The sequence below is a fragment of the Magnolia sinica genome, chromosome 8 (assembly GCF_029962835.1).
Source record: "Magnolia sinica isolate HGM2019 chromosome 8, MsV1, whole genome shotgun sequence".
In the NCBI taxonomy this organism is placed as follows: domain Eukaryota; kingdom Viridiplantae; phylum Streptophyta; class Magnoliopsida; order Magnoliales; family Magnoliaceae; genus Magnolia; species Magnolia sinica.
This window is the reverse complement of record NC_080580.1, coordinates 17,617,635-17,645,524: the sequence shown is the minus strand read 5'-3', so window position 1 is coordinate 17,645,524 and position 27,890 is coordinate 17,617,635. Positions and strand designations below refer to the sequence as shown.

Here is a 27,890-nt window from a genome sequence, read left to right as displayed (position 1 = left end):
GCCACAATCTTGGATGGCCCACAAGTTCAAAAACTACAATCAGAGGACCCCCACCATCATTTTTCACCTTTCACCACACGAGCGAGATTTAGAAGGGGACAAAAAAACAAAACAAAACAGACCAGACCCCTTGCATTCCTAGAGATCGGTACATTTGACTGCTTTTTCAAGAGGGGCCAATGCACCCATATCAGTTACTATGACAAGATTTTCTCAGACTCCTTTCCATTTCATCCCTCTTAATTCATGTACCAGCAAAAATGATAAAGACCAAAATACACATAGACACGAATATTTTCATCTCCTTCAGCAGAAAAACCATGCTTTTGAACTAACAGAACATAATACAATCCATTGTCCAAAATACAGAGAGCATTTCACAGGGAAGGGCATAGCTGTAATTCTGTCCATTTCCCAGAGGATGTACATGAGTTCTTGTACATGCATGTGTTGAATATGTATCTTCCATTCAATTCTGCAACCTCTACTGCACTGTGTTCACTTGGAAGTGCACAGCTTCGATGGGAAATTCGCATTCATCGTCAACCTTGGCAGAAGCTTCTCCATCCTCTTAGCTCCGGCCTGAGTACATCAGCATCACACCAGAGCTGGCACAGGTCATTTCCTCTATTGCTTCTTCCAACACACCATCCACCTGGTGATATCCTGCATTGGCCGTGGTGTTAGATTGACATGTCGATCTTGTCCAAGACTGGATTGCAAGGAAGCTTCCAATGAATGCAGCCCCACTCACGATAATCTTGTTGAGGTCCGAGAGCCCAGGATTATGGGAAGCGGATTGACTGGTGTGCCACACACCACCGATCTGGCTGGTGTGGGTACGTGTCGTGCAAAGACGAGCGCTGCCACTCCTCGAGCTCCAAGCTGTACAAACAGTTCAAAGGAGATCAAAGGTACATGGACCCCAAAATGATGTATTTATTATATCCATTCATCCATTTTTCAAGATCATTTTAGAGCATGACCAGGAAATGATTCATATCTAAAGCTTAAGTGTACCACACCACAAGTACCAAAGGGGACAATGATTCTCGCCGTTAAAACATTCATAGGACCCACAATAACGTTTATTTTCCATCCAATTTATTCATAAGGTCACACAGACCTTGATGAAGAGTAAAAACAAATATCATATTCATCCAAAACTTCTGTGACCCCCAAAAGGGTTTCTCTAGAGTCGCAGGCAAGAGTGTGGAAGTAGGCATGACGCGGGGATGCTCTCATGTTGGAGAAGTACAAAAGGAGTGTTCTTGGGAGGTGGTCCCATCCCAAGATGGAGAACTAAACAACCTTGCGGCTCAGGATCACAAACGGTGAGCCTGAAGAATTTTTATTTTTATTTTTTAAATGATGGTCAGAGTGTGATGACAAAAACTGGAAAACAAAATAAATGAAAATGACTTTGTAATGATAATGATAAAGGCTAAAATACCATGTGCAGATGTGGCCACTCATTCACCATACACATAGCATTTATGAACATCAATCCAGAACATCCACATCATGGGCCTCATTGTGGATGGGCAAAGCCCAAAAAACACATTGATCGAGCAATTTATTAAAAAGAAAATAGTCACACATCAAACATCAATGGGCATCTCCAGATTGTTAGGATCATCTGATCAGTGAGATTTTCAGGCCATGCTCCATATAAGCAGTTGCACCCGCAATTTGTACAGTATGGATTGACATACATGTAAGCCAGGTGTTCTCTAAATGTGCAGTCACCATTACTAAATATTGTAAAGCACACTGAAGGATAGCCCAAAAGATAAAGATTATGCACTGAATGGCTTTATTGAGGAATTAGAGGTCCTCATCAGCTAATGTATAGTTAGTTGATGAGTTGAATTTTGTGCATGTGGCTCCCATGGTTCCATGATCCAAACCATTGGAATGATGGGCCTCACCGTGGATGGGGATGGCCAGTAAATCTCCCGGACTGACATATAATATTATAACCTTCAATATTTGGTCATTTCTCTGTTGATTGTGGGCGATCATCCACCCTTATTTCTGTGGGTCTAGCTCCATGGCAGACAGACTCTGTTTCAACACTGAGATCATGGGATCGAGTGCCCATGTGGGGTGGGTGAGTGTGTCGGGTGTTAGGAGTGTGTTAAAAAAAAAAAAAAACTATCCTTATTTCTGTCAATAGCATATTGGTAGGCCGTAATACCAAAGTCTTGGGGATCTTCACAAGGGAGATCTCCAGGGAATCCCCCCATCCATCCTGAGGACCACCATATCACAACTTGGATCATTCAACCAAAGGGCCACATGTAGGAATCAAGTTGTCAGCATACTATACATTTGCTGATGAGCAAGACCCCAAATTCCTCTTAATTAAGAAACGACCAACACAAAAACATGCTAACTACATGGATGAGCATGAAAAATGAGGTGATAACGCCAGTTCTAATGCAGTTAGCCCACATTAAGGTATCACACTATTCACCCGTAAAACACACTGAGCTGAGGTTTGCTTAAAAAGGAGATGGGTTTGTTTGCCATTCCAAGATTTCTATGAACCAAATAATTGAAATCGTAGAAGGTTAGGAGCAACATCACACTACAAGCTACCTTTCCAAAAAAATTTAAAAAACAAAAAGTCACACCACAAACTGAATGATAATGCAAAAGGAGATTCAGAAGTAGCTGGAAGTAGCATCTTATGCAACCCATCACAGCATATAGAGGAATGCTAGTTTCAGATGCCCATCTTTAAGCACGAAATAAAAATGCATCACATGCAGCAACTTGGCACATGTGAGAAGGATCGTGGATGTTCGTAGGTGCTCCACTCTGTACATGTCCTATCGTAAAAAAAACCAGGCTCCCACCTGGAAATCTGTACGAACAAAGCATCCTAGTGATGTCATTCTGAGTACAGATTGTTTGTGTTGAAGGCACAGGGGATTCTTGTGTTGTCGCTTCTCATTGGCCCAAATCAGCGCTGATGACATCAGCTGAAGTCAGATGAGAAAATAAAAAGAAAATGAAAAAGGGAAAAATGTATATATTTCCAATAGGAAGTGCAAATCATCTGCATTGAAGGCACAGGGATTCCTGTGCCATCGCTTCTCACTGGCCCAAATCAGCGCTGATGACATCAGCTGAAGTCAGATGAGAAAATATAAAGAAAATGAAAAAGGGAAATATATACATATTTCCAATAGGAAGTGCAAATCATCTGCATTGAAGGCACAGGGATTCCTGTGCCATCGCTTCCCAATGGACCAAGTCAGCACTGATGACATCAGCTGAAATCAGTTGAGAAAATATAAAGAAAATAAAAAACGGAAACATATACATGTTTCCAATAAGGAAATATATGTATTTCCTTTTTCATGCACAGATTTTCTCTCTCCAAAATCGTTCCGTGACTGCACAACACATCAACAGAAGTTTTTGACGTGTGGATCTTATGCATACTCCATGATGTATGTGTTAGATCCACACCATCCATCCATTTTTCCAGATCAGTTTAGGGCATTAACCCAAAAACAAGGTAGATCCAAAGCTCAAGTGAACCATAATGCAGGAAGCAGTGGGGATTGAACGACTACCATCAAAACTTTCCTGAGGCCCACCATAACATTTATTCATCATCCAACCTGTTCATCAGGTCACAGACGTGGATGAAGGGAAAACACGAATATCGATTTGATCCGAGCCTTCTGTAGCCCTAAGAAGTTTTCAATGGTAGGCATCCAATTCCTGTTGTTTTCTGTGGTGGGGTCCACTTGAGCTTTCGATCTGCCTCATTTTTTAGCCACATAGAGTAAAATGATCTCGCAAAGTGGATGGGTGGTCTGGATCTAACATGCATCATGGTGGGACCCACAAAAGTTTCACCATGTCAAAACATGTCCGTGCTTTCATCCTTTGATACACAATTAGTGTCCTCTCTCCCCAACCCTCTGGAAGCAAATTGCTTGTGAAAGCCTTTCACAAGAACTTGTGACGGGAAGCTAGGTGGGGCCCACTGTGATCTTTGTGATAATCTACCATGTTCATCAGTTTTGCCATATCATGTTAGGGCATGGGCCCAAAAATAAGGCAGATCCAAATCTCAAGTGGGCAGCATGATAGGAAGAAGTGGGTAGGATAAAGCCTACCATTGAAACCTACATGGGGTCCACCGTGATGTTTATATGCCATCCATTCTATTCAAAAATTCATTCTGACTGGGATGAACTGAAAACAAAAAAGATTAACCTAATCCAAAACTTTTATGGCCTTAGGAATGTTTCAACGATGGACATTCAATCCTCACTATTTCCTATTGTGCGGCCCACTTGAGTCTTGGATATGCCTCATTTTGGACCCTGGTCCTAACATTATCTGGAAAAACTAATGGATGGAGCGGATTTCTCACAAACATCACGGTGGGCCCCACCTAGCTTGCCGTTGCTAGAAGTTCCTGTGAGAGCCTTTTGTAGGAACTTCTTGCGACGAGAAGCTAGGTGGGGGACACAGGCCCAAAAGTGAGGTAGATCCAACACTCAAATGGGCATCAAGAAGGGAAAAAGTGTGTAGGGAAATGCCTACCATTGAAACCTCCCTGGGTTCCACTGTGATGTTTATATGCCATCCATATTGTTCATAAGGTCATTCCAAGTGTGGGATGAACTGAAAACACAAAATATTACCAATACAGAACTGGTGTCCGCAAGAATGTTTCAACGGTGGATGTTCAATCCTCACTCATCCTATCATGTGGCCCACTTGACTTTTTGATCTACTTCATTTTTGGGCCCCATGTCCTAACTTGATTTGGAAAAATGAATGGGCGGGTTGGATTTCTCACAAACATCATGGTGGGCCCCACCTAGCTTCTCATCCTAAGTTCTAGCAAGCGTATGAGAGAGAGCACCAACTGTGTATCAAAGGATGAAAGCACAAACATGTTTTGACGTGGTGGAACTTCTGTGGGGCCTACCATGATGTATGTGTTAGATCCACACCGTCCATCCATTTTGCAAGATCATTTTAGGGCATGGTACCAAAAAATGAGGTAGATCCATAACTCGATTGGACCACACCATAGGAAATAATAGGAATTGGACACCTACCATTGAAAACTTCTTGAGGCCACAAAAGGCTCGGATCGAGCTAATATTTGTGTAATCCCTGCATCTAGGTCTGTGTGACCTGATGAGCAGGTTGGATGACAAATAAATGTCATGGTGGGCCCTAGGAAGGTTTCAACGATAGTCATTCAATTCCCACTGCTCTCTATCATGTGGTTCACTTGAGATTTGGATCTGCTTGTTTTTGGGTTAATGCCTAAACTGATTTGGAAAAATCGATGGATGCTGTGGATCAAAAACTTTCGTTGATGTGTTGTACAGTCAGTCACAAACCGGTTGCAGAGAGAGAAAATTGGTGTATGAAAAAGGAAATACATATATTTTCCTATTGGAAATATGTATGTATTTTCATTTTTTATTTTCTTTGTATTTTCTCAACTAACATCAGTTGATGTCATCAATGCTGACTTGGACCAAAGAGAAGTGACAACACAGGATCCCACTATGTCTAAAAATGTTGTGTTGGAGCAATGAGAAGTGACTTAGACCAAAAATGATGTGGTGTCCAAACATAACTGTTGAAGAAACTACTCAGAAGGACTTTCTCCCCCCCTAGCCTTATATATGACAAAAAACCACAAGATGTTAGTTTTGTTCTTTTGTTGGCGGTTTCAAAAATTTTTATAGAGATGCTTACACACAAAAAAATAAAACTTTCTTCAGATGATTATGCACAATTTTCAATGTTTTATTTGTTAATTATTGATTAGTTTATACTACAAATAATTGGATTTTATTGGAACTATGTGAACATCATTTTCTAATTTCTATTATTTTTAATGTTTTCATTTTTATTTTTATTCTATTTTTATGTTATTTATTTTAAAAAATATTTATTTATTCATGCATGGAAGTTTTAATTATTATTTTTTCTAAATTATTTATACATGTATGGAAGTGTCCCTATGTCAAGATTTTTGGACTTTGCTGTGTCAAACACTTCGACACTTGGCAACCTGTGTTGTGTGTCCAAGTGACACATTGTCCCACCCATCCATTAAGCAACACATGCACATTGAATGTACACCATTGGTTGTCAATTAAAATAATAATAATAATAAATTTTATTTTTTAAAAAAAAAAAAAAAACACCTATCCCTTAGCAAGTCACCCACCTTGTAAATGGACATGCCAAATTTTTGGCCTGAGGAACATTCACCATGAGGAACCACCATGTGAATGTCTTGGACTAGACACGTGCATTTTTGGACGTGTTGCACATTTGTGTTTGCGCTTGAAGATAACACATCTGGAATTAGCAGTCATCATTTAAAATGATATCAAAAAGCATAAAGTATTGAAGGTTAGAGCAGGATGGAAGGCATGAGGTTGTCAAAGGACTCCCTAAATCTCCTTAAACTAACCTATAATAGTTGAACCCAAGGGGACGTATGGCTCCACAGAGAATCTCTAACTGATATATCCTTCAATATCATCGTAATCTAGGACTTATACCAATTAAATGGGGTCAACTAATAATTGCATGAAGCGTAGAGGGAAGAGGCAATAAGTTCAGTGCAGGAGCAGGGAAGAGTCTCTTTCAAAACGTAGACAAGTATAAATAGGATGCAAGAACATGAGCAAGAATCTATAGCAGCGGGAGTGGCGCTTAGAAGTAACCTGCAACTAAGGGTTAGCTACACGAATCATGTCCTACCATTCCACTCTATTTAGGACCATATCCTCAGTTAAACCATAGGTCATCAAATCTTTTCTTACTCCTCTCATGTCCCCTTTTGGGCCTTTCCCTTGCCTATTTAGAGCCTTCAACTTGAACCCACACCTAACCAGTGCAGTTTTGGTCTCCATTGCATATGGCAAAACCATCTAAGTCTACTTTCTCTCATCTTATAACTGTTAGTACTCCTAACTCCTAAGTTCCCTTGAATGCATTCATTTATAATTCTATCCTTCCTTGTCCTGTCACTCATCCATCCCAAGACCTGATTTCAACTTAGATGAGATATACTTCCTCATGTTAATTCTCTCAATGACTCGGCAACCATGAAACCAAAAATGACGAGAATGGGATTAAAGTATCCTTAATGCATGATTGTCCTCTATAAGTTTTACTTTAAGCTTCAGTAAATTCTTGTATAAGGTTGACAGATAATATCAAGCCATCTTTCTTTCTTTCTTTCTTTCTCTTTTTTAAAAGGGTTACTAAAACTTATATTAAAAAGGACAAAGCAAAACTGTGGAAGAGGATGATGAGAGGCCATCCAATTAATACAACATTGAGAAAACCCCTAGCTAACCTGAAAAGCCTCCACTGGGCTCCCCTCGAATACACTATATGATGCAGGACAATTAGCCACTTGCTCTAAAAGCTCGAAGTGATAGAGAATGGCAAATTAATCCCTTTATCTTATAGCCCAAGCCCCACATCCCATGGGTTAGGACCTCGGCCGAACCCCCCTCGTGGGCCTCACTTCACATGGGTACTGCCTCACGTAAGCCACCCGCCTCACATAGGCCACCCACCCCGATTGTGTCCCTGCATCCCACAAGCTACTCCACTCGAGCCCGGTGTGAAAATGCCCCTACATTAGTATATGTTCTAGCCCATTCCAGAACTAACCATTTTGCCTTGTGGAAGAACTGGTCTTGATGAGATGCCTTGTCATCAAAAGTCCTATAATAATAAGGTAATAAAAAATGGTTATGTAATGGTAAGAGTGGTAACCTATGCATTATGGGGCCGTACGACTGTTATGGGAAAAACTCCCATAATGGTAGCCATTACAGCCACTATTACCGTTATGGAATACCTTGGCTATTACAATCTTAGCCAGATCACACAAATGATAGCAATGACCAAGCATCATATGGTCTTTCTTCCTTTCGGATCAAGCAGAATGCCACATGGCAAAAAGAAGCATGATATTGCAGGACCCACCTCCCCCAAATTTTCCAAGTAAAGTCGCAACGTATGAATAAATGCTCCATAATCCCTTCATCTTTCAAGCACAAAATATATCCGCTGGTTAGAATCATTTGCCTTTACCTCAGGTTTTTTACCATCAGAATTTTGTTTTCCCCCACCAGCCAACTGAAGGTTGCCACTCAAAGGAGGCCCTGGGTATCTCCAAATGTGGCAAATGGAACCCTTGTGGTGCAGGATATGAGGAACTTGAAGTGATGAATAGAAATATTTCACCGTAAAATCCTCATATATGCGTAGGTTTCAAATACACCTATCCTATCTGAATGACAAACTTTGGTTATCAAGCATCTCCATCAGACTTACAAACTCTATGATCTCCGCATCAAAGGGATTCCTTCTGAAAGTAAGATTCCACACTGTGATCTCCCACTGTCGAAATGCACTGAGAAACGAGAATCTCTTTCCCTCACCAACCTGTATACTGCAGTAAAGCTAAGCTTACGGGCTTGTCCCCACACCATCTATCCTCCCAGAGCCCCTGATGTACAGTCCATCACAAGGAATGAAGGATATTTCCTCTTTGAAGAATGTGCTACTTTGAGAATAGCCTTCTGAGCCCTAGATGCCCCGCATTGAGTCAAAGGAGCCATAATCCATTCTCGAAGAATGTTTCAACAGTGGGCATTCAATCCCACTATTTCCTATCATGTCTCCCATTTGAACTTCAGAACTACCTCATTTTTTGGGTCCGTGCCTTAAAACGAGCTCGCAAAACATATGGACGGGGTGGTGGATTTCTCACAGAACTCCTATGGCCCAATTAGGGTATCAGCAATAGGCATTCAATCCTCATTGCTTCCCGTTGTGTGGCTCACTTGAGCTCTGGAATATGCTCATTTTTGGGCCCATGCCCTAAAATGTAATGGGCATGGTGGATTTGTTACAAAACCACGATAGCCCCATGAATGTTTTAACAATGGGCATTCAATCACCATTGTTTCTTGTTGTATGGCTCACTTGAGCTTTGGATATTACTCATTTTTGGGCCAATTCCCGAAAATGAGATGGACGGGGTGGATTTCTCACAAACATTATGGTGGGCCCCACCATGCATGGGCAACCCTCACCCCGTGGAGTTAAATATCCACCAATCTCTCTAAACTAGCTCACCATCCAAGACTTTCCATTTATTGACCTTGATTAACGCGCAACTTTAACCCCTGACTGTATGTGGGGCTCACTTCGACGTTTATGAGAATTCCACCCCGTCACCTCCGTGGAGTTAAATATCCACCAATTTCTCTAAACTAGCTCGCCACCCAAGACTTCTAATGCAGGACAATTAACCACTTGCTCTAAAAGCTCGAACTGTTAGATCATGGCGAATTAATCCATTTACCTCATAGCCCAGGCCCCACATTGCATGGGCTGCAACCTCGGCCAAATCCCCCTCGTGGGCCCTAAATCAAATGGATACCGCCTCACACAAGCTACCCGAATCACATAGGTGGGACCCGCCTCTCACGAGCCACCCGCCTCACACGGCCACCCACCCCGAGTGTGTCCCCACATCCCACAGGCTACCCCACTCGAGCCCGGTGTGAAAATACCCCTGCATTAACTTCTCATTAATTGATGTACAATCCCAACCCCCAACCGTAGTCCGTAGGTGGGACCCACCATGATGTTTGTGAGAAATCCACCCTATCTATCTGTTTTGCCAGCTCATGTTAGGTTATGAGAAACCTAAAGCTCAAGTGGGCCAGACGATGGCCCCAAGATGTTTCAATGGTGGGCGTTCAATCCCACTATTTCTCGTCATGTCGCCCACTTGAGCTTCAAATCTACCTCATTGTTTAGGCCCATTACCTAAAACGAGTTGGCAAAATAAATAGACGAGGTGGATTTCTCACAAAACTCTTGTCGCTCCACAAATGGTTTAATAATGGGCATTCAATCCCCATTGTTTTCTACTATGTGCCTCACTTGAGCTTTGGAATGTTCTCATTTTTGGGCACATGCCCTAAAATGAGATGGCAAAATAGATGAACATGTCACAAAACCCCTATGGCCCCACGAATGTTTCAACGGTGGGTGTTCCTCACTATGTGGCCCACTTGAGCTTTGGATCTGCCTCATTTTTGGGCTCATGCCCTAAAATGAGATGGGAAAATAAATGGACAGTGAATTTCTCGCAAACATCATGGTAGGCCCCACCATGTATGGACAACTTTCGCCCATGTGGAGTTAAATATCCACTAACCTCTCAAAACTAGCTCACCACCTAAGACTTAACATTGATTGACGTGCGACCCTTGACTGACGTGGAATATCTTCATTTTTTGGCTTATGCCCTAAAATGAGATGGCAAAACAAATGGATATGGTGGATTTCTTACAAAAAACCTATGGCCCCATGATTGTTTCAACGGAGGGCATTCGATCCCTTCCATTTCCTGTCATGTGGCCCACTTGAGCTTTGGATATGCCTCATTTTTGGACCCATGCCCTAAAATGAGACGACAAAATAGATGGATAGGGTGGATTTCTTACAAAAAAACCCATGGCCCCACCATTGTTTCAACGAAGGGCATTCCAGCCCTACCATTTCCTATCGTGTGGCTCACTTGAGCTTTAGATCTACCTCATTTTTAGGCCCATGCCCTAAAATGAGATGGAAAACAAATGGACGGGGTGCATTTCTCATAAAAAATCATGATGGGACTCACCATGTATAGGCAACCTTTGCCCATGCGGAGTTAAATATCCATTAACTTCTCTGAAATGCTCGCCACCTAAGACTTTACATTGATTGACCTTGATTAACGTTCAACCCTAACCCTCGACCGTAGGTGGGGCCCACCTTGATGTTTATGAAAAATCCACCTTGTCTCTATTTTGTCAACTCATTTTATGGCATATGCCCAAAAATGAGGTAGATCCAAAGCTCAAGTGGACCACACCACGAGAAAACAAAGGGGTTGAACACCCACCGTTGAAACATCCTAAGGCCATCGTTAGGCCCACATGAGCTTCAGATCTACCCCATTTTTGGGCCCATGCCCTAAAATGAGCTAGCAAAACATATGGACAAGGTAGATTTCTCACAAACATCAAGGTGCGCCCCACAAACGGTCGAGTTTGGGTTGCACATCAATCAAAGCCAATCAATGTCAAGTCTTGGGTAGCGAGATAGTTCGAAGAGGTTAGTGGATGTTTAACTTCACAGAGGCAGGGACTGCCATATATGGTGGGGCCCACCATGATGTTTGTGAGAATTCCACTCTGTCCATCTTTTTTTGCCATCCCAATTTAGGGCATTTAGCAAAAAATGAGGCTAATTCAAAGCTCAAGTGGGCCAGATGGTAGGAAACAATGGGGATTGAACTCCCACCGTTGAAACATTCAGGAAGCCACAATGGTTTTGCAAGAAATACACCCTATCAATTTGTTTCGACATCTCATTTTAGGGCAAGGGCCCAAAAATGAGAATATTACAAAGCTCAAGTGCGTCACACAAATAGGAAATAGTTTGCATTAAACACCCATCGATGAAACATTCGTGAAGCTACAAGAGTTTTGTAAAAAATCCACAATCTATTTTGCCAGCTCTTTTTATGGCATGAGGCCAAATATAAGGCAAATTCAAAGCTCGAGTGGGCCACACAACAGGAATAGTGGGATTGAACACTCATCATTAAAACATCTTGGGGCCATCGTGTGGCCCACTTGAGCTTTAGATCTGTCTCATTTTTGGACACATGCCCTAAATGAGCTGGTAAAACATATAGACGGTGTGGATTTCTCACAAACATCGAAGTAGGCCCCACTTACAATTGGGGATTGAGGTCCTACGTCAATCAATGTCAATAAATGGAAAGTCTTGGGTAGCAAACCAGTTCAGAGAGGTTGGCAGCAAGGTATTCCGTAACGGTAACGGTGACCGTAACGGCCACCACCATTACCATTATGATACGGGCCGTAACGGCCGTTACAACCCCCATATCGGGCGTTATGGCCATTTTTTATTTTTTGAAAAAAGCTATTCCTGGACCGTTACGGCCCGTTTTTCTATAACGGCCGTTTTGACCTCGTAACGCGTAACGGTTATAACCATTACCGTTACGTAACGACTGCTACATAACCGATTTTAAATACCTTGGTTGGCAGACATTTAACTCTACGGGGGTGAAAGTTGTGCATACATGGTGAGGGCCCACCATGATGTTTGTTAGAAATCTACCTTGTCCATCTATTTTGTCGTCTCATTTTAGGGCATAGGCCCAAAAATGAAGCAGATCCAAAGTTCAAGTGAGCCACATGATAGGAAACAGTGGGGATTGAACTCCCACAATTGAAACATTTATGGGGCCATACGGGTTTTGTGAGAAATCTACCGCATCCATCTATTTTGTAATCTCATTTTAGGGCATGGGCCCAAAAAATGAGGATATTCCAAAGCTCAAGTGGTTTAGACGATAGGAAACAATGGGGATTGCACGTCCACCATTAAAACATTCGTGGAGCCATAAAAGTTCAATGAAAAATCTACCCCATCCATCTGTTTTTCCAATTCATTTTATGGCATGGACCAAAAAATGAGGCAAATCAGAAGCTCAAGTGGGCCACAAGACAAGAAACAATGGGTTGAACGCCCACTATTGAAACATCTTGGGGCCATTGTCTGACCCATATGAGCTTCAAATTTGCCTCATTTTTGGGCCCATGAGGCCATGACCTAAAATGGGCTAGCAAAACTAGACATGGGCAGGAGACTATTCAGCTCGTCCGACTCGTTCAGACTTAACTCGACCCGAACCGAATGGGTGAATCGATCTGAACCAAGTAGGTTTCTCCCAATCTGAACTCAAACCGAGTTGAGTTTGAGTTACCCAGTAACTCAACCCGAAACTCGATTCGGTCATACTCGACTCGATCTGAAACCGACTCGACTCAGTTTCGAGTACATATATAATAAAAAAACCCCGATCCGATCCCAAGCTCTCTCTTCCTCCCTCATCATCCTCCCCTTCCAATCCCGGCAACCACCCACTTCCATCAGCACCCTCCTCTCTCTCTCTCTCTCTCTCTCTCTCTCTCTCTCTCCTCTCCACTCCCTCACACCCTCCTCTTCCAATCCCACCACCCTCCTCTCTCTCTCTCATCTCCACTCCCTCCCTCATCTCTCAATCCGAATTGGTGCCAACTCGAACCGACTCGGTACTTTTTACCATGTCGGACTCAGTCCGGATTAGTCCAGGCCAGACCCAAATTTGGATCGGTTTAGGCATGCTGGACTCGGTACCAAGTCGATTCGAGTTCGGGTCAAGCCTATTTCAAAACCGGATCGAGTTGGGTCAGCCTTAACTCAGTTTGACTCGACTCGATGCCCAGCTCTAGGCAAAATAGAGGACGGAGCAGACTTCTCACAAAAATCAAAGTGGGCCCACCTATGGTTGGGGGTTAAGGTCACATGTCAATCAACTTAGAGTCTTGGGTGGCAAGTTGGTTAAAAGAGGATGGTAAATATTTAGCTCCATAATGGTGAGAGTTTCCCATATATGGTGGGGGCCACCATGATTTTTGTCAGAATCCACCTCGTACATCTATTTTGCCGTCTCATTTTAAGGCACATGCCTAAAAATGAGGCAGATCAAAAGCTCAAGTGGGCCACAAGGTAGGAAACCGTGGGTATTGAACATCCATCATTGAAAACTATGGGTGGGTTTTGAGAAATAATTTAAAAGCAGGAAGTTTTCGGTCCATAGCCCAAAAGGTAGGCAGCCATATGGAAAAATCCTCCAAAAAAAAAAAAAAGGGTCATGATTAATCTATAAGTCATCCATTACTCATAAAAAAGTATTTTCCTAAAGAAACCATGAATCACTCAAAATATTTCTCAAAAGAGGTGGAGAAAAACAACCTCTTTAAGCCATGTTTGTATCAGAAAAATGGTTGTCTTGTGCTTGGGCTAAAAAGCAGAGAGTGGAAGCACGAGCCATCATAATATTTGGTCGATTTTTTTACCACAAGTTACCGTGTGTTAAGAGTACCATGTCACTGGTTGAGTGATTTAGGAGAAGCATATTTGGAGAGGCCTGCAATAGGCTTCATTTATGAATTGGACTTTACAAAGGAGAAGATTGCATTCGATTGCAACCATGTAAAAAAGAAATATTTTCCGATTTGGAACAAGATAGATGAAAGATGGACTCCATGGTTTCATCACCCTTTACATGCATTTGGTAGTATTTAAAGACTCAGTTACGGCATTCGAACAAGTTCTCTACACACTCTAAGATAAAAGGAGGTTATTGGAGTAAATGGATAAGGTGATTCCGAGGAAAGATCGACTTGATGCCGATATCCAATTGGATGAATATGAATATAGAAGATATGATTTTGGTTTGCAGTTAACGATTGATAACATGAAAGCATTTGATTCATTTCTAATTAATTTTTGTATCTGATTGGTGGAAACATTTTGGAGACGGAACATCATAGCTTAGGAGATCGTGATCTGAGTTTTAAGTCCCACATGTAGTGCTTCATACTGTGAGAGAAACTGGAGTACTTTTGAGCAGGTATTTTCCACCTTCTTTTCTTTTCTTTTCTTCTTTTGTTTTTTGTTTGTTTGTTTTTTAAAAGGTAATATTGTCTACTTTGATATTAGCAAGTTAGTACATTAGCAAGATTTCTGCATGAATCATTATATGGACCCACACGAAGATGAGGAATACGCTGGAGCAACAAAAGTTAAATTCCCCAGTTCATTTCCTATACAATATGAAGTTAAGTGAGAGAAGTATGAAGAGGAGAGCTAAATTGGACCCTATATTGGTTGACCATATATCTTCTGATGATGAGTGGATTGCTAAGGGAGAAGAACCTGCTCTTCCTAGTGACACATCTTGGCTCGACGATCAAGATAGCATTTGAGATTAGTTCCATTACCACAATTCCAAAGTTTGATGATCCAGCTAGTAGCAATACACCATCAACTAATGGTTATAAACTTATAATCTTAACCCTCTGAATCCTCCCTCTTCCTCTAGTAAAAGAAAGGCTACAACTTCTTTAAATGAGTACTTTTAGTTCTGCTTCCAAGAAGCTTTACGTGTACTTTAATGTGTAGGTGGTCATATCACCTACGGGATGATTCTTGCTCCTGTAGGAAAGGAAAGAGATGCGAGTATGACTATACATGAGGTCAATGAATGCAGGTGGAGATGCTGACGATGAAAGGCTTGGTGGTGAAATGCTTGATGAGGATGAAGATGATGATCAATTAAGGGAGGAAGATGACCTCTTGAGTTTAAGAGTCTAGAGTCTAGTAGATTTTTCATTTATAGTTTGGTTTCATGGTTTATAGCCTTGTGGGATTTGTACGTGTGAGATTGTATTATTTAATTTTGTTCTTTTGTGGGTGGCAAATTAGGGAACTTGGGACTGTCTTTATTGTTTTGTTGGTGTTTGATACTTTCATTTTGACATTATGTTTTTAAAAGGTAACACCACCAGGGATTGAACCCTAGCTCACTGACACACTACACTCTCTACCAGCTCATCTAACAAGCAGGAGTGATTCTAGCTAAGGAAATTTTCTTAGAAACTTGTTGATGTGATTGATTTGGCTTGTACATACGTGGGTTGGCTTTTGAAAACTTGTTTTGAACATGCTTTTACTTGAAAAATGAAGGCCTTTTTTTTCTTTTTGCTATTTTTATATTTATTTTTGCTATATATCATATTTTCCTATTATTTATTTTAAAAATTAAAAGTATCATGTAGCTTACGCTACATGTTATAGAGTGTGAACACTACGCCATGCACCACACAAAATTTAAAACATTGGTTCGCACCTCATCCTAGCAAGAAATTAGATTTGTAATCAACCAACAAGTGCACTCATTTGATTCAGCATAATCAAGTCTGAGGTTATCTGCATTCCAATTTATTCAACTCATTTGTTGAATCACGAAAAATAACATACACTCCATCGATTGATTCAACTCATTTATCAAGGCCCATTACGGCCCCATATTGCAAAACAGGCATCGCTATTACCGTTATGTGACAGCCATTACAACCATAACGTACTGTTTTTTTGATACCACGCCCCTTCACCATTTGATCTTTTCAATTTATCTTTTGCAATTGCAACCCAATTCGAGAGCTCCAAAACACCACAATGAACTTTTCAAAATGATGAAAAAGACCTCTCTCAAATGAAATCTGTAGAAATCACTGACTCAGTACATCTTCTAAATTCAATATATATATATATATATATATATATATATATATATATGAGATCATCTTCAGCCATTTTTATGTGTGGAGAATGAAACAATTAAAGGCTATTTATTTTTACTTTTATTATTATTTTGTGTATGTGTGTGTTTCACAAGCACAGTGTTCCTATTCTTTCCTTGAGTGTTTTTTTTTTTTTTTTTTGAGAAATTCTTTCCTAGAGCTTTTTTAAGCGCACAGGCCTGCAATAAAGCTCATGTACATGCCACACGTACTAGCATACCATGCACATAGAAAACTTCGACCACGTTTTTCAAAACTATACATTTGATTTGCTAACTATGGCCCAGCCCCACTTGACTAATAGATCAACCTCATTGTTGGACTAGGACATCAATATAGTGGTGCCATTCTGATGGGTGGATTGGATCTCATATCACTCATCATGCCATGCTGGAACATGTGTGGCATGTACATGACCTTTATTGCACATATGTGTGGGCCCAAAAAATCTCTCTTTACCGAAACAATAAAACCCAAATCTCAAGAGAAACAAATCACTCTCCTCCTTCAAATCCATTATCATACAAAGTTGTCAATGCCCTGGACCTAGATAAGTTAATCCTGGCCTGCTTATTAAGTGAACCGAAATTATGCTTGAGCTCGGCCCACAGGTATCAAATTCAGACCAAGGCCCAATTATCTACATTCTACATCATAATCTAAAAACCCAAAAACTCAACTCAACTAATATCTAGCCGATCAAATCGACTCAGAAACTTTATTCGACTCAACTCGATATTTAAATATTAAACTAGGAAAAACGTGTCCCTAATAATAGATATTGAGTCATGAATAACAAATTTGCTAAGGGCCTATTTGGTAGCCACCTTTTGAAAAGAAAATTTGAAGCAAAGTTCCATGCAAAGTAAATTTTAAGAACTTAGTTCCAGAAATCTAATTTTATATGCAAATAATGCTTAGATGACACCATCTATTTTATTATTTTGCTTACAATGTTGTTTGGATGTCATTATTGGACCAAAAAAAATGATTTTATGAAATAATGCAACATAATGCATTATTAACATAAATTACTCTTACAACATTACATCTCTCCTCTTGACCCCTCGTCTCCAAAATGACAATCAAAGGTGGACCCTTTACTTAAAATTAAAAAATTAAAAATTAAAAAGAGTCTTATATGAAATAATACAACATAATGCATTATTAACATCAAGGTATTTACGTAACAACAACGGTAGTCACCTTTATGCGTTATGGGGTCATTACGGCCGTTATCTAACCGTTTTAGAATACCTTGATTCACATAAATTACTCTTACAATATTCTCTCTTTCTTCTTGGCCCTTCGTCTCAAAAATGGCAATCAAAGGTGGACCCACTTCATAGACTATCCAAATCATGACTAGACCACTATTATAATCAATGTGGATCATTCATTTTTTAACCATTAATTGGCTTGGTAAAATCATCCAATTAAGAGGGATGGAAAACTAAATATGGGCCTACATGATGGACAATTTCGATCACTAATCGAGCTTCTTATGATTAACATGGACCATCAATTTTCAATAAATGATTTGAATGTTATGATCATTGGATCAAAGAGGCTTCCGAAAGGTTTTATTAATCAAATATGGACTCCGCATGATTGACGACCTAAATCATTAGCTAGACCTCTCTAGTGTAATAAAATATAGTACATCCATTTTCTTAGGCATTAATCTATGGTTATGACCATCAAATCAAAGTGATCTCTAGAGGGATTAGCAATCAGAAGTCAGGCTCACAAAATGGACAGTTCGGATCACTAATCATTCCTTTAATCTATTCAATATCAGCCATGCATCATGTAGGACCCACCTTCGATGTGGACAGTCCATTGTGTGTGGTCCACCTTTAATGTGGACCGTCCATTAGGCCCACCCTCTATGTGAGCCATCCATCATATGGGGCCCCCATTTGATGTCCATCATCCACCGGCCCACTTTTATTGTGGACCATCCATCATGTAAGCCCACCTTTGATGAGGGTCATCCATCATGTGGGACCCACCTTTGATGTCCACTGACCATGTGGGACCCACCTTCGACATTGCCCATCATGAGAGGCCCACCATCTAGGATTGGGGCTCACCTTGGAAGTGGACCACCCATCATGCAGCAACAAGACCCACCTTAGATGTGGACTCTCCACATGATGTGCAAAAAATAGTTACATAATGGCCAAGGCTGTTACGTAACAATAATGATGGACACCGCTGTACATTATGGAGCCGTAATGGCCCGTTACAGGTCGATTCTTTTTTAAACAGCCTTTATGGCCTATATCATAACAGTAATGACATTGGCAATTACGGCCACCATTACCATTATTGAATACACTGGCCGTCCATCATGCTAGAACCACCTTCGATGTAGATCATCCATCACATGGAGCCCTCCTTAGATGTGGACCATCCATCATGCGAAGCAATGACCACTGTTACCCTTATTAAATACCTTGACCGTCCATCATGCTGGGCCAGGCATCGATGTAGATCATCCATCATGTAGTGCCCTTCTTGGATGTGGATTGTCCATCATGCGAGGCCAAATTTGATGTAGGGCGTCCATCATGCAAGGCCTACCTTCAATGTGAACCGTCCATCATATGGTTTCACCTTTAATGTGGGTCGTCCATCATGTGGTACTTACCTTCAATGTTGACCATCTATCATGTGTGGCCATCTTGGATTTGGATCATCCATCTTGCGGGACCCACCTTAATTGTGGACCATCCAACATGTGGGACAGTGTTCGATCTAGATGATCAGTTATGCAAGGCCTACATTGGCCCAGCTTTGATGTGGGTCGTCCATCATGCAAGGCCTAACTTTGATGTCTACCTTCCATCATGAGGGGCCCACCTTGATGTTGATCGTCCATCAGGCAATCCACACCTTTGATATGGGTTATCCATCATGCAGGGCCCACTTCAATTCCAATGTCCATCGTGTGGGAACCACCTTGATGTTGGTTGTCCATCATGCGGTAGTCCATACAAAGCCCACCTCTGATGTCCACCATACATCATTTAGTGCCCACATTTAATGTCCATGGCCCATTATAAGGCTTTCGAAATTTTTCCTAAAAAATTACCCTCATGATATTTTTTTCTCAAATGAATTTAAGGATATTTTTAAGCTTTGGAAAACGCATTTCAATTGAAAAGTGCCTACTAAATATGGCCCATGTCGATAGCTTGTTCGTAAGAGCAACGCATTTTGTTATAACTCATTTATATGCATCTACCAAACAGGCCCTGAGTGAGTCACAAAAAATGACACATGACTTACGGGTGGAGGTTGTTGCCTCTCTTTTGTGCAATTGAGGTGTTCGAATCATGCCACCTACATTCACCTTTTGGTTTGAAAAACATACCACTTAGCGACTCAGTATGAGTCATGCTAATTCATTTTGAGTCAGCCAAATGAACAACACAACTCAACGAATCTTGCTGAGACGAACCCGAGTCAAGCTCATGAGCAAGTTTCTTCGTGAATCGGCTCCATTTCTCATCGAGTCAAGTTGACCTGGCCAAGTTTCCAATTAAATCACCGAGTTTTATAACTATATTGTACATAGACCTAAATTTAGAGCCCAAGGTAGGCCCATATGCCTAATGTACAACCTAAATTGGGAGTTTGGGACACATCACACCATGTTTGGCGGGCTTTTGGGCCAACATGACCCATTTAGGTATCGACAGCCCTAATTGCACTTTCAACATCCCAAATGAATGCTTTCCAACTGAGCAAGATGCCACATATTTTGGGTAGGAAACCCTTAAAAAAAAAAAAAAACAAACGCCTATTTCGTAGATGCCTAAAAATCAACTCTACACAAATGCATTGCTCTCGCAAATCAAAATTTTCTACCGAATGCATTTTTAAAGCCTAAAAATAGCCTTACATACAATTAAGAAAAAAGGATAAGATTGTTCATCAAGAAAAAAAAAAATGAAGCCATATGAGGGATGGTAAAAATCAAAGTTGGGCCTACATGATGGATAGTCAATATCAAGGTGAGCCACCCACATGATGGATGACCCACATCGAAGGTAGGCTCAGCATGATGGATGACCCAAATCAAAGTTGTGGTCCATGTGGGCCTCACAAGATGGACGATCCACATCTAAGGCAAGCACACACGATAAACAGTCCAATTGAATTGGGCCCTAAATGATGGATGATCCACATCAAAGTTTGGCCTTGCATGATGGATTGTAAACATCTAAGTTGGGCCCCGCATGACGGACGGTTGACATACAAGGTGGGCCACACATGATGGACAGTATACATCCAAGGTGGACCACACACGATAGACAGTGGACATCGAAGGTGGGTGGTGGGCCCCACATGATAGGCAATGGACACTGAAAATGGGCCCCACATGATAGGCAATGGACACTGAAAATAGGCCCCACATGATGGATGACCACCACATCATGGACGGCCCATAATGAAGGTGGGCCCCACATGGAAAATCTAATTCGAAGGTGGGCCCTCCATGATGGGCAATCCACATCGAAGGTAGGCTGCACATGATGGACAGACCACATCAAAGATCAACCCACATGATAGATGGCTGAATTGATTAGAACGGAGGTACAATTAATGATCCGAATTGCCCCTCATGTGGGCCCTACTTTTGATTGTCGATCCCTCCAGAAGTCACTTTCATCTTATGGTCATAACCATCATATCAATTGCCTAGGAAAATGGAAAAGCCACATCCATTGTATTAGAGAGGTCAAACTAATGATCCAAGTTGTCCATCATATGAAGCCCACCTTTGATTAACAATACCTCTTGAAAGCTTCTTTGATCTGAAAATCCTAACATTCTAATTATTACTTGAAAATTAATGGTCTATATTAATCATGATAGAAACCAAATTAGTCATCTACATTGTCCATCATGTGAGGCCCAACTTTGGTTGTTCCACCCTCTTAATTGAGTGATATTGGCACCAACCAATAGCAAAAAAATGAAATGTACACATTGATTATAAATTTATAATAAATGCCAAGTCATAGATTTAAATTGCCTATGAAGTGAGTTCACATTTAATTGTCATTTTTAATATTTATGATCAAGAGAAAAGAGCGGAGATATGATGTTGTAATTTATGTTAATAATACATTATATGGCATTATTTCATAAAATCATTTTTCCCAACAATGAAATCCAAACAACATTGTAAATAAATTAATTAATTTAAAAAAAAAAAATTTAAAAAAAAAAAAAAACATAAAATGGACAACGTCATCCAAACAACATTTGAAATTTTAAATATAAAATTAGATTTTTGTAACTAAAATTTCAAATTTTGCTTTAAATAGAACTTTGCTTCAAATAATTTAAAAAAATAAAAAATAAAAAATAAAAATCAATAATGGCCACCAAACAAGCCCTAAAAGGATGCACTCCCCGAACAACCTCTTTTCTCAAATTCTAATTTAGAAATGCATTAGGTCTACCCAAATTAGATTTTGGAGGCAACCCAAACATGGAAAACGATATCATAGCACCTAAACAACCTCCTCCAGCAGACATGGCAAGATGGTGTATCAATCAGGTCAGTCCATCTAGTTAACCTTCCATGGATGGAATTTTTATAGGAAATACACATGGATTTCATGACCCTAGCCATCCAATAGGTGGCTCTTAAAATGACAGTAGATAATGAAACTGGTTAATAATCAATTGTGCAACTAGAAAATTTGAAGGAAAGTGGTAATTATTAAAAAATATATATATATAAATAATAAATAAATGCAAAAAATAAATGGCAATGGCCAATAAGTTCATCTAATAGATTTCATTGAGCCTAGTATATGGACAGGCCCAATTGATACATCACCCTGCCATGGGTTTTGCTAAGAGATAGCTCTACCATACTCTAGTTCTCACACTCAAACACAATGGCAACGCTTTGACCCAAAAAAAGTAAATTAAAGACAACAAATAAAAAACAGAGCTCGAGTTCTCTATTAATGAATAATAGGGAACTTCCCTACTATGCTTGGAGTTTGTAAAAGGCAGGGCCATGGTTTTGTGACATAGAGCATTGAGCTTCTGGGTTCCATCATGGAGGGACCTTCTAATGATTGCATATATACACACCAACGATCCACATTCACTAGAAAAAAGGCCAAACATTGGGTGGCTAGGATTCCAATTGAGACATTTTGGGGACAAGCCGACATGGTCTATCCATGATGAAGGCCATTAAACTAATGGCTTGGATAACCCAAACACGGGCCTCACGAGAACGAACATGTGGGAAATAGGAAGTTCGCCATCTATCACAATGTAGTACAATCAAGGGAAATCTCATGGCCATTCACAATCAAATGAAATCAAGCTAGAAAGTTCAATTCAAGGGTCTAGTGTGCACTATAGCTTTCGACGACCATGACTTTACCACCGGTTATCTATTTTACGCATATGATGCCATTGGAAAGCTATCGACGACCTAAATGTCTTAGCCAATGCAGAGGCATTTGGCCCCCAACGGATTTTAAAAATATTGTTAATTTAGGGGTTGGTTTTGAATTTTTAGTCAAAAATTACTATTTTTAGTGAGTTACAGCTTTTGCTATTTTTTAAAAGGTGTTTTAGGGTTTGAAGAAGTCCACTTATGCTTAAAGTGCTTATTCAAGTCATAAGAAAGAGTTTTGAGTCAGTTTCGAAATCATTTACTATTTTTAGTAAGTTTAGTATTGTAGAAAAGTTTACCATTTTGGAAAAGTTACAAATTTAGAGCTAGGGATTATATAAGTCAAACAAAAGGGCTTTGAAAATGGATTTTATTCATATTTCAATAATATTTTCTCTTTTAAAGATTTTTTACCTTGTGGATTCAAAGTTCCTCATGGGTTCAAGGTTTATTTTAGATCAAGAAAATGGCGATCTCTTCCTCTCCCTTTCCACCACATGCCTACTATGTCGGTTGGTATCAAAGCAAAGGGGCTTTGAAATTTAGGACTAGGGATTATATAAGTCAAACAAAAGGGCTTTGAAAATGGATTTTATTCATATTTCAACAATATTTTCTCTTTTAAAGATATTTTACCTTGTGGATTCAAAGTTCCTCATGCGTTCAAGGTTTATTTTAGATGAAGAAAACGGCAATCTCTTCCTCCCCCCTTCCACCACACACATGCTATGTCAATTGGTATTAGAGCGAGGTCTTTCCTTGGATCAATGGCTTACAACAGACAACAGCAAATTGGGCAGCAAAAATCCTTTGGATATTACTCCAACAAATTAGGTAGTGATTAATGCAATGTTCTATTCCTTATATATATATATATATATATATATATATATATAGAGAGAGAGAGAGAGAGAGAGAGAGAGTGAGTCATGCTCCCCTGCGCACCTACGCACGTGCGCACCTTTGCACATGTGCCATGGGTGTCTAATCTGAACAGTCCATGTGATGCGAAATCCCATAAAACCCCATGTGACAAATTTTCACCCCGATCTAATATTCTAGTGGGCCATAGCAAAGAGAAATGCAAATCAAGGGCGGAAACTGTTTTCATTTTTCATGGCCTATCAAAGTTTTAGATCAAAGTAAAACTTGGGCCCGGGGGGTTTCAGGAGGTGCTGCTTCACATGAACGGTTCAGATTTTCGATCCACATCACGTATGATGGGTTCTCAAAAAAGTTCGTACGTAGTACGTACTAACTGGTTCGCAGGTGAGCGTTTTCGTACATACATACATATATATATATAAAAAAAAAAACTTACAATCAATGCAGGAGATGATAGCATCGATTAAACAATTGACTGAGACTATGAAGCACAAATATATTCACAGCAACAGATGACCCACGACCATCGACGGACTCGTGATCAATCGGCTTATGATAAGATTCTTTTTAGCCAATCAGATGTAGAGTGGATTATGCAGATCAAGAAGTGCCTCTTGAGGATCCACTGACGAAGTAGAGTAGACCTATGCAGATCAAGAAGTGCCACTTGAGGATCCACCAAGAAGGAATAGTGGACCTATGTAGATGGAGTGCCTCTTTACGAACCCACCATCAGATTGGTCGATGGATCCACAAACAGATCAACTGATAGATTGACAGATGAAGTAGAAAATTGGAACATTGGTTAATAGATGGATCGACCAAAGGGATCGATGAATCAACGAATGCAGGTGACTTGATATGGCAAAGAAGATGGACACTTTCATGATCAGGCTATCAAGCACTACAAAGATCAGGACCCTTATAACTTCTCCACAACAAACAACGTCCAACTATGAAGATGATAACAATGTAGTCAATGGACATTGAGCGACTAGTGAAGCCATAGTCAATGTTATGGCAATCCATGATCGCAAATGCTTTGTTGCAAAAGAGTTGGAGATCAATGCACCAGACACGGAAAAATGCAAAGAAACGAAAGGTGAGATGGTGTTTTATAGAGTGTCATCTAGTGAATAACATTCTGATCTAGGCCTTCACCATTAGTTGATGCCAAAGTCAAAGAAAATGCACTACAAAGGTTTATCACAACAATGGACTTACCATTCTAAACTCTGGGGTGAGTTTAATTTTTCAAGTGGAGGGGTATGATGTAGGACAAAGTCATGGGAAATTTCTTGCACAATCAAGATCAAAAGAAATTGGGCTTAAAGTTTGATATGAGGGTCTAGCATGCACTATAGATTCCAGCGGCCATAACTTTACGACCAGTTATCCATTTTATGCATATGATATGTCATTCGAAAGCTATCAACAAGTTTTGTGTCTTGGTCAATGCCAAAGGCATTTGGCCCCTCGATGGTTTTTAAAAAAAAATGTCATTTTAGGGGCTAAATTTTGAACTATTTGTCGATTTTAGTAAGTTACATTTTTTGTTATTTTGATGGTGTTTTAGGGTTTGAAGAAGTCCAGTCATGCTTAAAATCCTTACTTGAGTCAAATGAAAGAGTTTAAGTTTAGAAGTTGTTTACTATTTTGACTAAGTTCACTATTTTAGGAAAGTTCATTATTTCAAAAGAGTTAAACTTAGGGCTTATATAAGTCACATGGAAGGGCATTGAAAACAAACTTTACTTATATTTCTCAACAATATTTTCTCTTTTAGAGATCTTTTTACCTTGTGGATTCGAGGTTTATTTTAGAGGAAGATGACGGTGATATCTTCCTCCCCCTTCCACCACATGCTCAATACGCCACGCTAATAGAGAACTCGGTTCTAAATAAAACACATCTAAGTTTAGGGAGTGATCACATGAGTGCGAATACAAGTGAATTACCATAAGTACAAGCTGTGTGAGACCCACCATGATGTGTGTGCCATCCAACTTAGTCCATTAGATGTACCCTCCCCAATGTTAGACTTAGATCCCAAAATCTATCCTAACATGAAACATAGGCGGGACACACCAAAGGGAAAGATGGCAAGATTGGGGAGTGACGTCCACCATAGAAAATACCAGCTGGAATATGGGATCCACCGGGTTGTGTATACATCATCCAACAAAGTCATCAGGTGCATCCCACCAGACTTAAGGGATGCCCCACAAGTGAATACACAATCTGCAGGCATGATAGTACATTGCTCCCCGTGGTGTGTCCCACCTGATTTCTCTCTAGTGATGATTCTTAGGATGTATGGTTCCTATGAGGAGACTCACCAGATGAACAGTTTCGATTCTACATACACATTGTGTGTGTGGGTTACACACAGTTCAAACAGATGCCAATTACCATTACCTTCAAATGCATGTGAGTATTCCCCCTAAAATCTAGTACATGGAGAAGAAGAAGATACCATCTTGTGTAATCAAACCAGTCCCAATCCTTCCAACGCCTCATCAAAGCCGCGGCCCCACGAAGCACCGCCGCTACCGCCGTGGGGCCCTCGATATTCAACGGATCCGCCTTCCCGAAGACATTCACATTCCCCGCAGCTGTAAAAGCATCGACGGCCCCGACCACACCCGCGAGATCATCGCGCTTCGCCTGGGGCGCGCGGCGATCAAGGTGGAGTAGGTAATGGTAACTGGGGTGATAGACGGCCGAGAGGAGACGGACAGTCCTGGGTCCGTCGCCGTCGGACGTGGAGATGAAGTAGGCGATCTTGGGTGGGGGAGGGAAGGGGTTGTGGAGGTTGGTGGAATGGGAAATTTTTGGGGGGCGAGGAGGGGTAGTTTTGGAAACGAGGGAAATGAGGAGGAGAGAGATGGCGAGGAGGAAAAGGAAGAGGAGGGTTGGAGATTTCCCCATGGACGGTTGGATTTAGCTGATGAGACTGACATCTTTCTAGGGTTTTTGGAAGGGTTTTTAGGGTTTGCGTTTCGAAGACGACGAGAGAGGACTGTTCCACTGCCGAGATGGAGGCTATCCAGCAAGAGATTTTTACCAAAATGGCCCGATGTTTAGCCCAAGCTGGTGTTTGCCGTCACTTTCCATTTCTTTGTTTTTTTTTTTTTTTCTCCTTGTCTTTTTTTGTCCTCCAATGACTATTGAAATTTTACATTAATGATAATACCAATGTTGCAAGTTTGATGGATATTTGAGTGCTGGAGAAGTTAAGATGACCCGTATATGTGGGTGATATGGGTCTCATGAAACTATAATTAAACCCACTTTAGGAAAATCCAATTTACTCATTTTGTTTGTTCAATTCTAGACTCATATAAAGCATTGATTTCAGTCGAATCCAAGTTCGCTGCGACTCACACATATCGATAATGGTGGGCATTTATTTTTCTCTATTTCATCTTATGTGGTCCACATTTACTGTTAATTTCCCTCATTCTTGAGCCCATGCCTTAAAACGAAAACCTCGATAAAATAGACTACCTAATTCCACACACAATTTAGCATGGGCCCTACAATAGTTGTTTGAGTACTCTTCTGTAAGGCCAAGCTGTAGGAGAGAACCTCATTTTTCAATTTTCATTTATTTTTTTTTTCAGAATGGGGATGACCACTATTTTCGACACTTAGAAGCTACTTACGTGGGACCAACACACTCTCCGACGACTCTTCGGCTTAGTTTTCTCTCCTTTATTTGAATCCACTACAACCATTCAAGAAAAATTTTAACTTTTCAGCTAACTTTTTTCACCCTCCAATGAGCACTCTCTGTCAAACCCTTAACCTGGTATCTGTTCTATTCTATTAAGTCCCGCGGTCCTTCCGATCAAATTCCGGCGACCCGTGACATGTAGGTAGCGTTTGCGATCATCCCTAAGTTTCATCCTGTAAACCTGAACCGATTCGACCCGAAACCTATGCCAATGCGACCGCATCGTCGCCATGGTTCCAACGCCGCGTCTCGTGCGTCGATCCGAGTTGTATATCAAAAGTTGTAGGTTGCGCATCATTTGAACCGTTGATCATAATGTAGGACCCACCTTGTGCACGTTTTCTAAGATGACCCTAGTTTCATCATTTCCCATGAGAGCATTTAGTCAATTCTCTCTTACAAGCCATCATGAGTTTTCTTCCTAAAAAGACATGATTACCTTACATTGCTATCATTACCCTCTTACAACACTCCATCTTCCCTTCCTTCTCTCTCATTTCCC

At 40.6% G+C, this 27,890-nt stretch overlaps 1 protein-coding gene across 5 annotated transcripts; it reads right to left on the bottom strand.

The window, feature by feature from the left end:
- Positions 1–114: 114 nt before the first annotated feature.
- LOC131253018 (beta-glucuronosyltransferase GlcAT14B-like) lies at positions 115–26,782 on the bottom strand. 5 transcript variants are annotated; one of them, XR_009174792.1, is made up of 3 exons: positions 26,126–26,782; positions 2,865–2,977; positions 1,204–1,340 (listed from the first exon to the last, which is right to left on the bottom strand). XR_009174792.1 is itself a non-coding variant. In XM_058253842.1 (2 exons), the coding sequence occupies exons 1-2, from the start codon at positions 26,578–26,580 to the stop codon at positions 543–545; spliced, it is 579 nt and encodes a 192-aa protein (XP_058109825.1). In that variant the 5' UTR covers positions 26,581–26,782; the 3' UTR covers positions 115–542. The 5 variants fall into 5 exon arrangements, 3 of the variants coding, with proteins under 3 accessions (XP_058109825.1, XP_058109824.1, XP_058109826.1); XR_009174791.1 differs by lacking the exon at positions 2,865–2,977 and adding an exon at positions 25,448–25,546 and having other exon boundaries at positions 1,215–1,340; positions 26,068–26,782; XM_058253842.1 differs by lacking the exons at positions 1,204–1,340; positions 2,865–2,977 and adding an exon at positions 115–666.
- Positions 26,783–27,890: the final 1,108 nt, after the last annotated feature.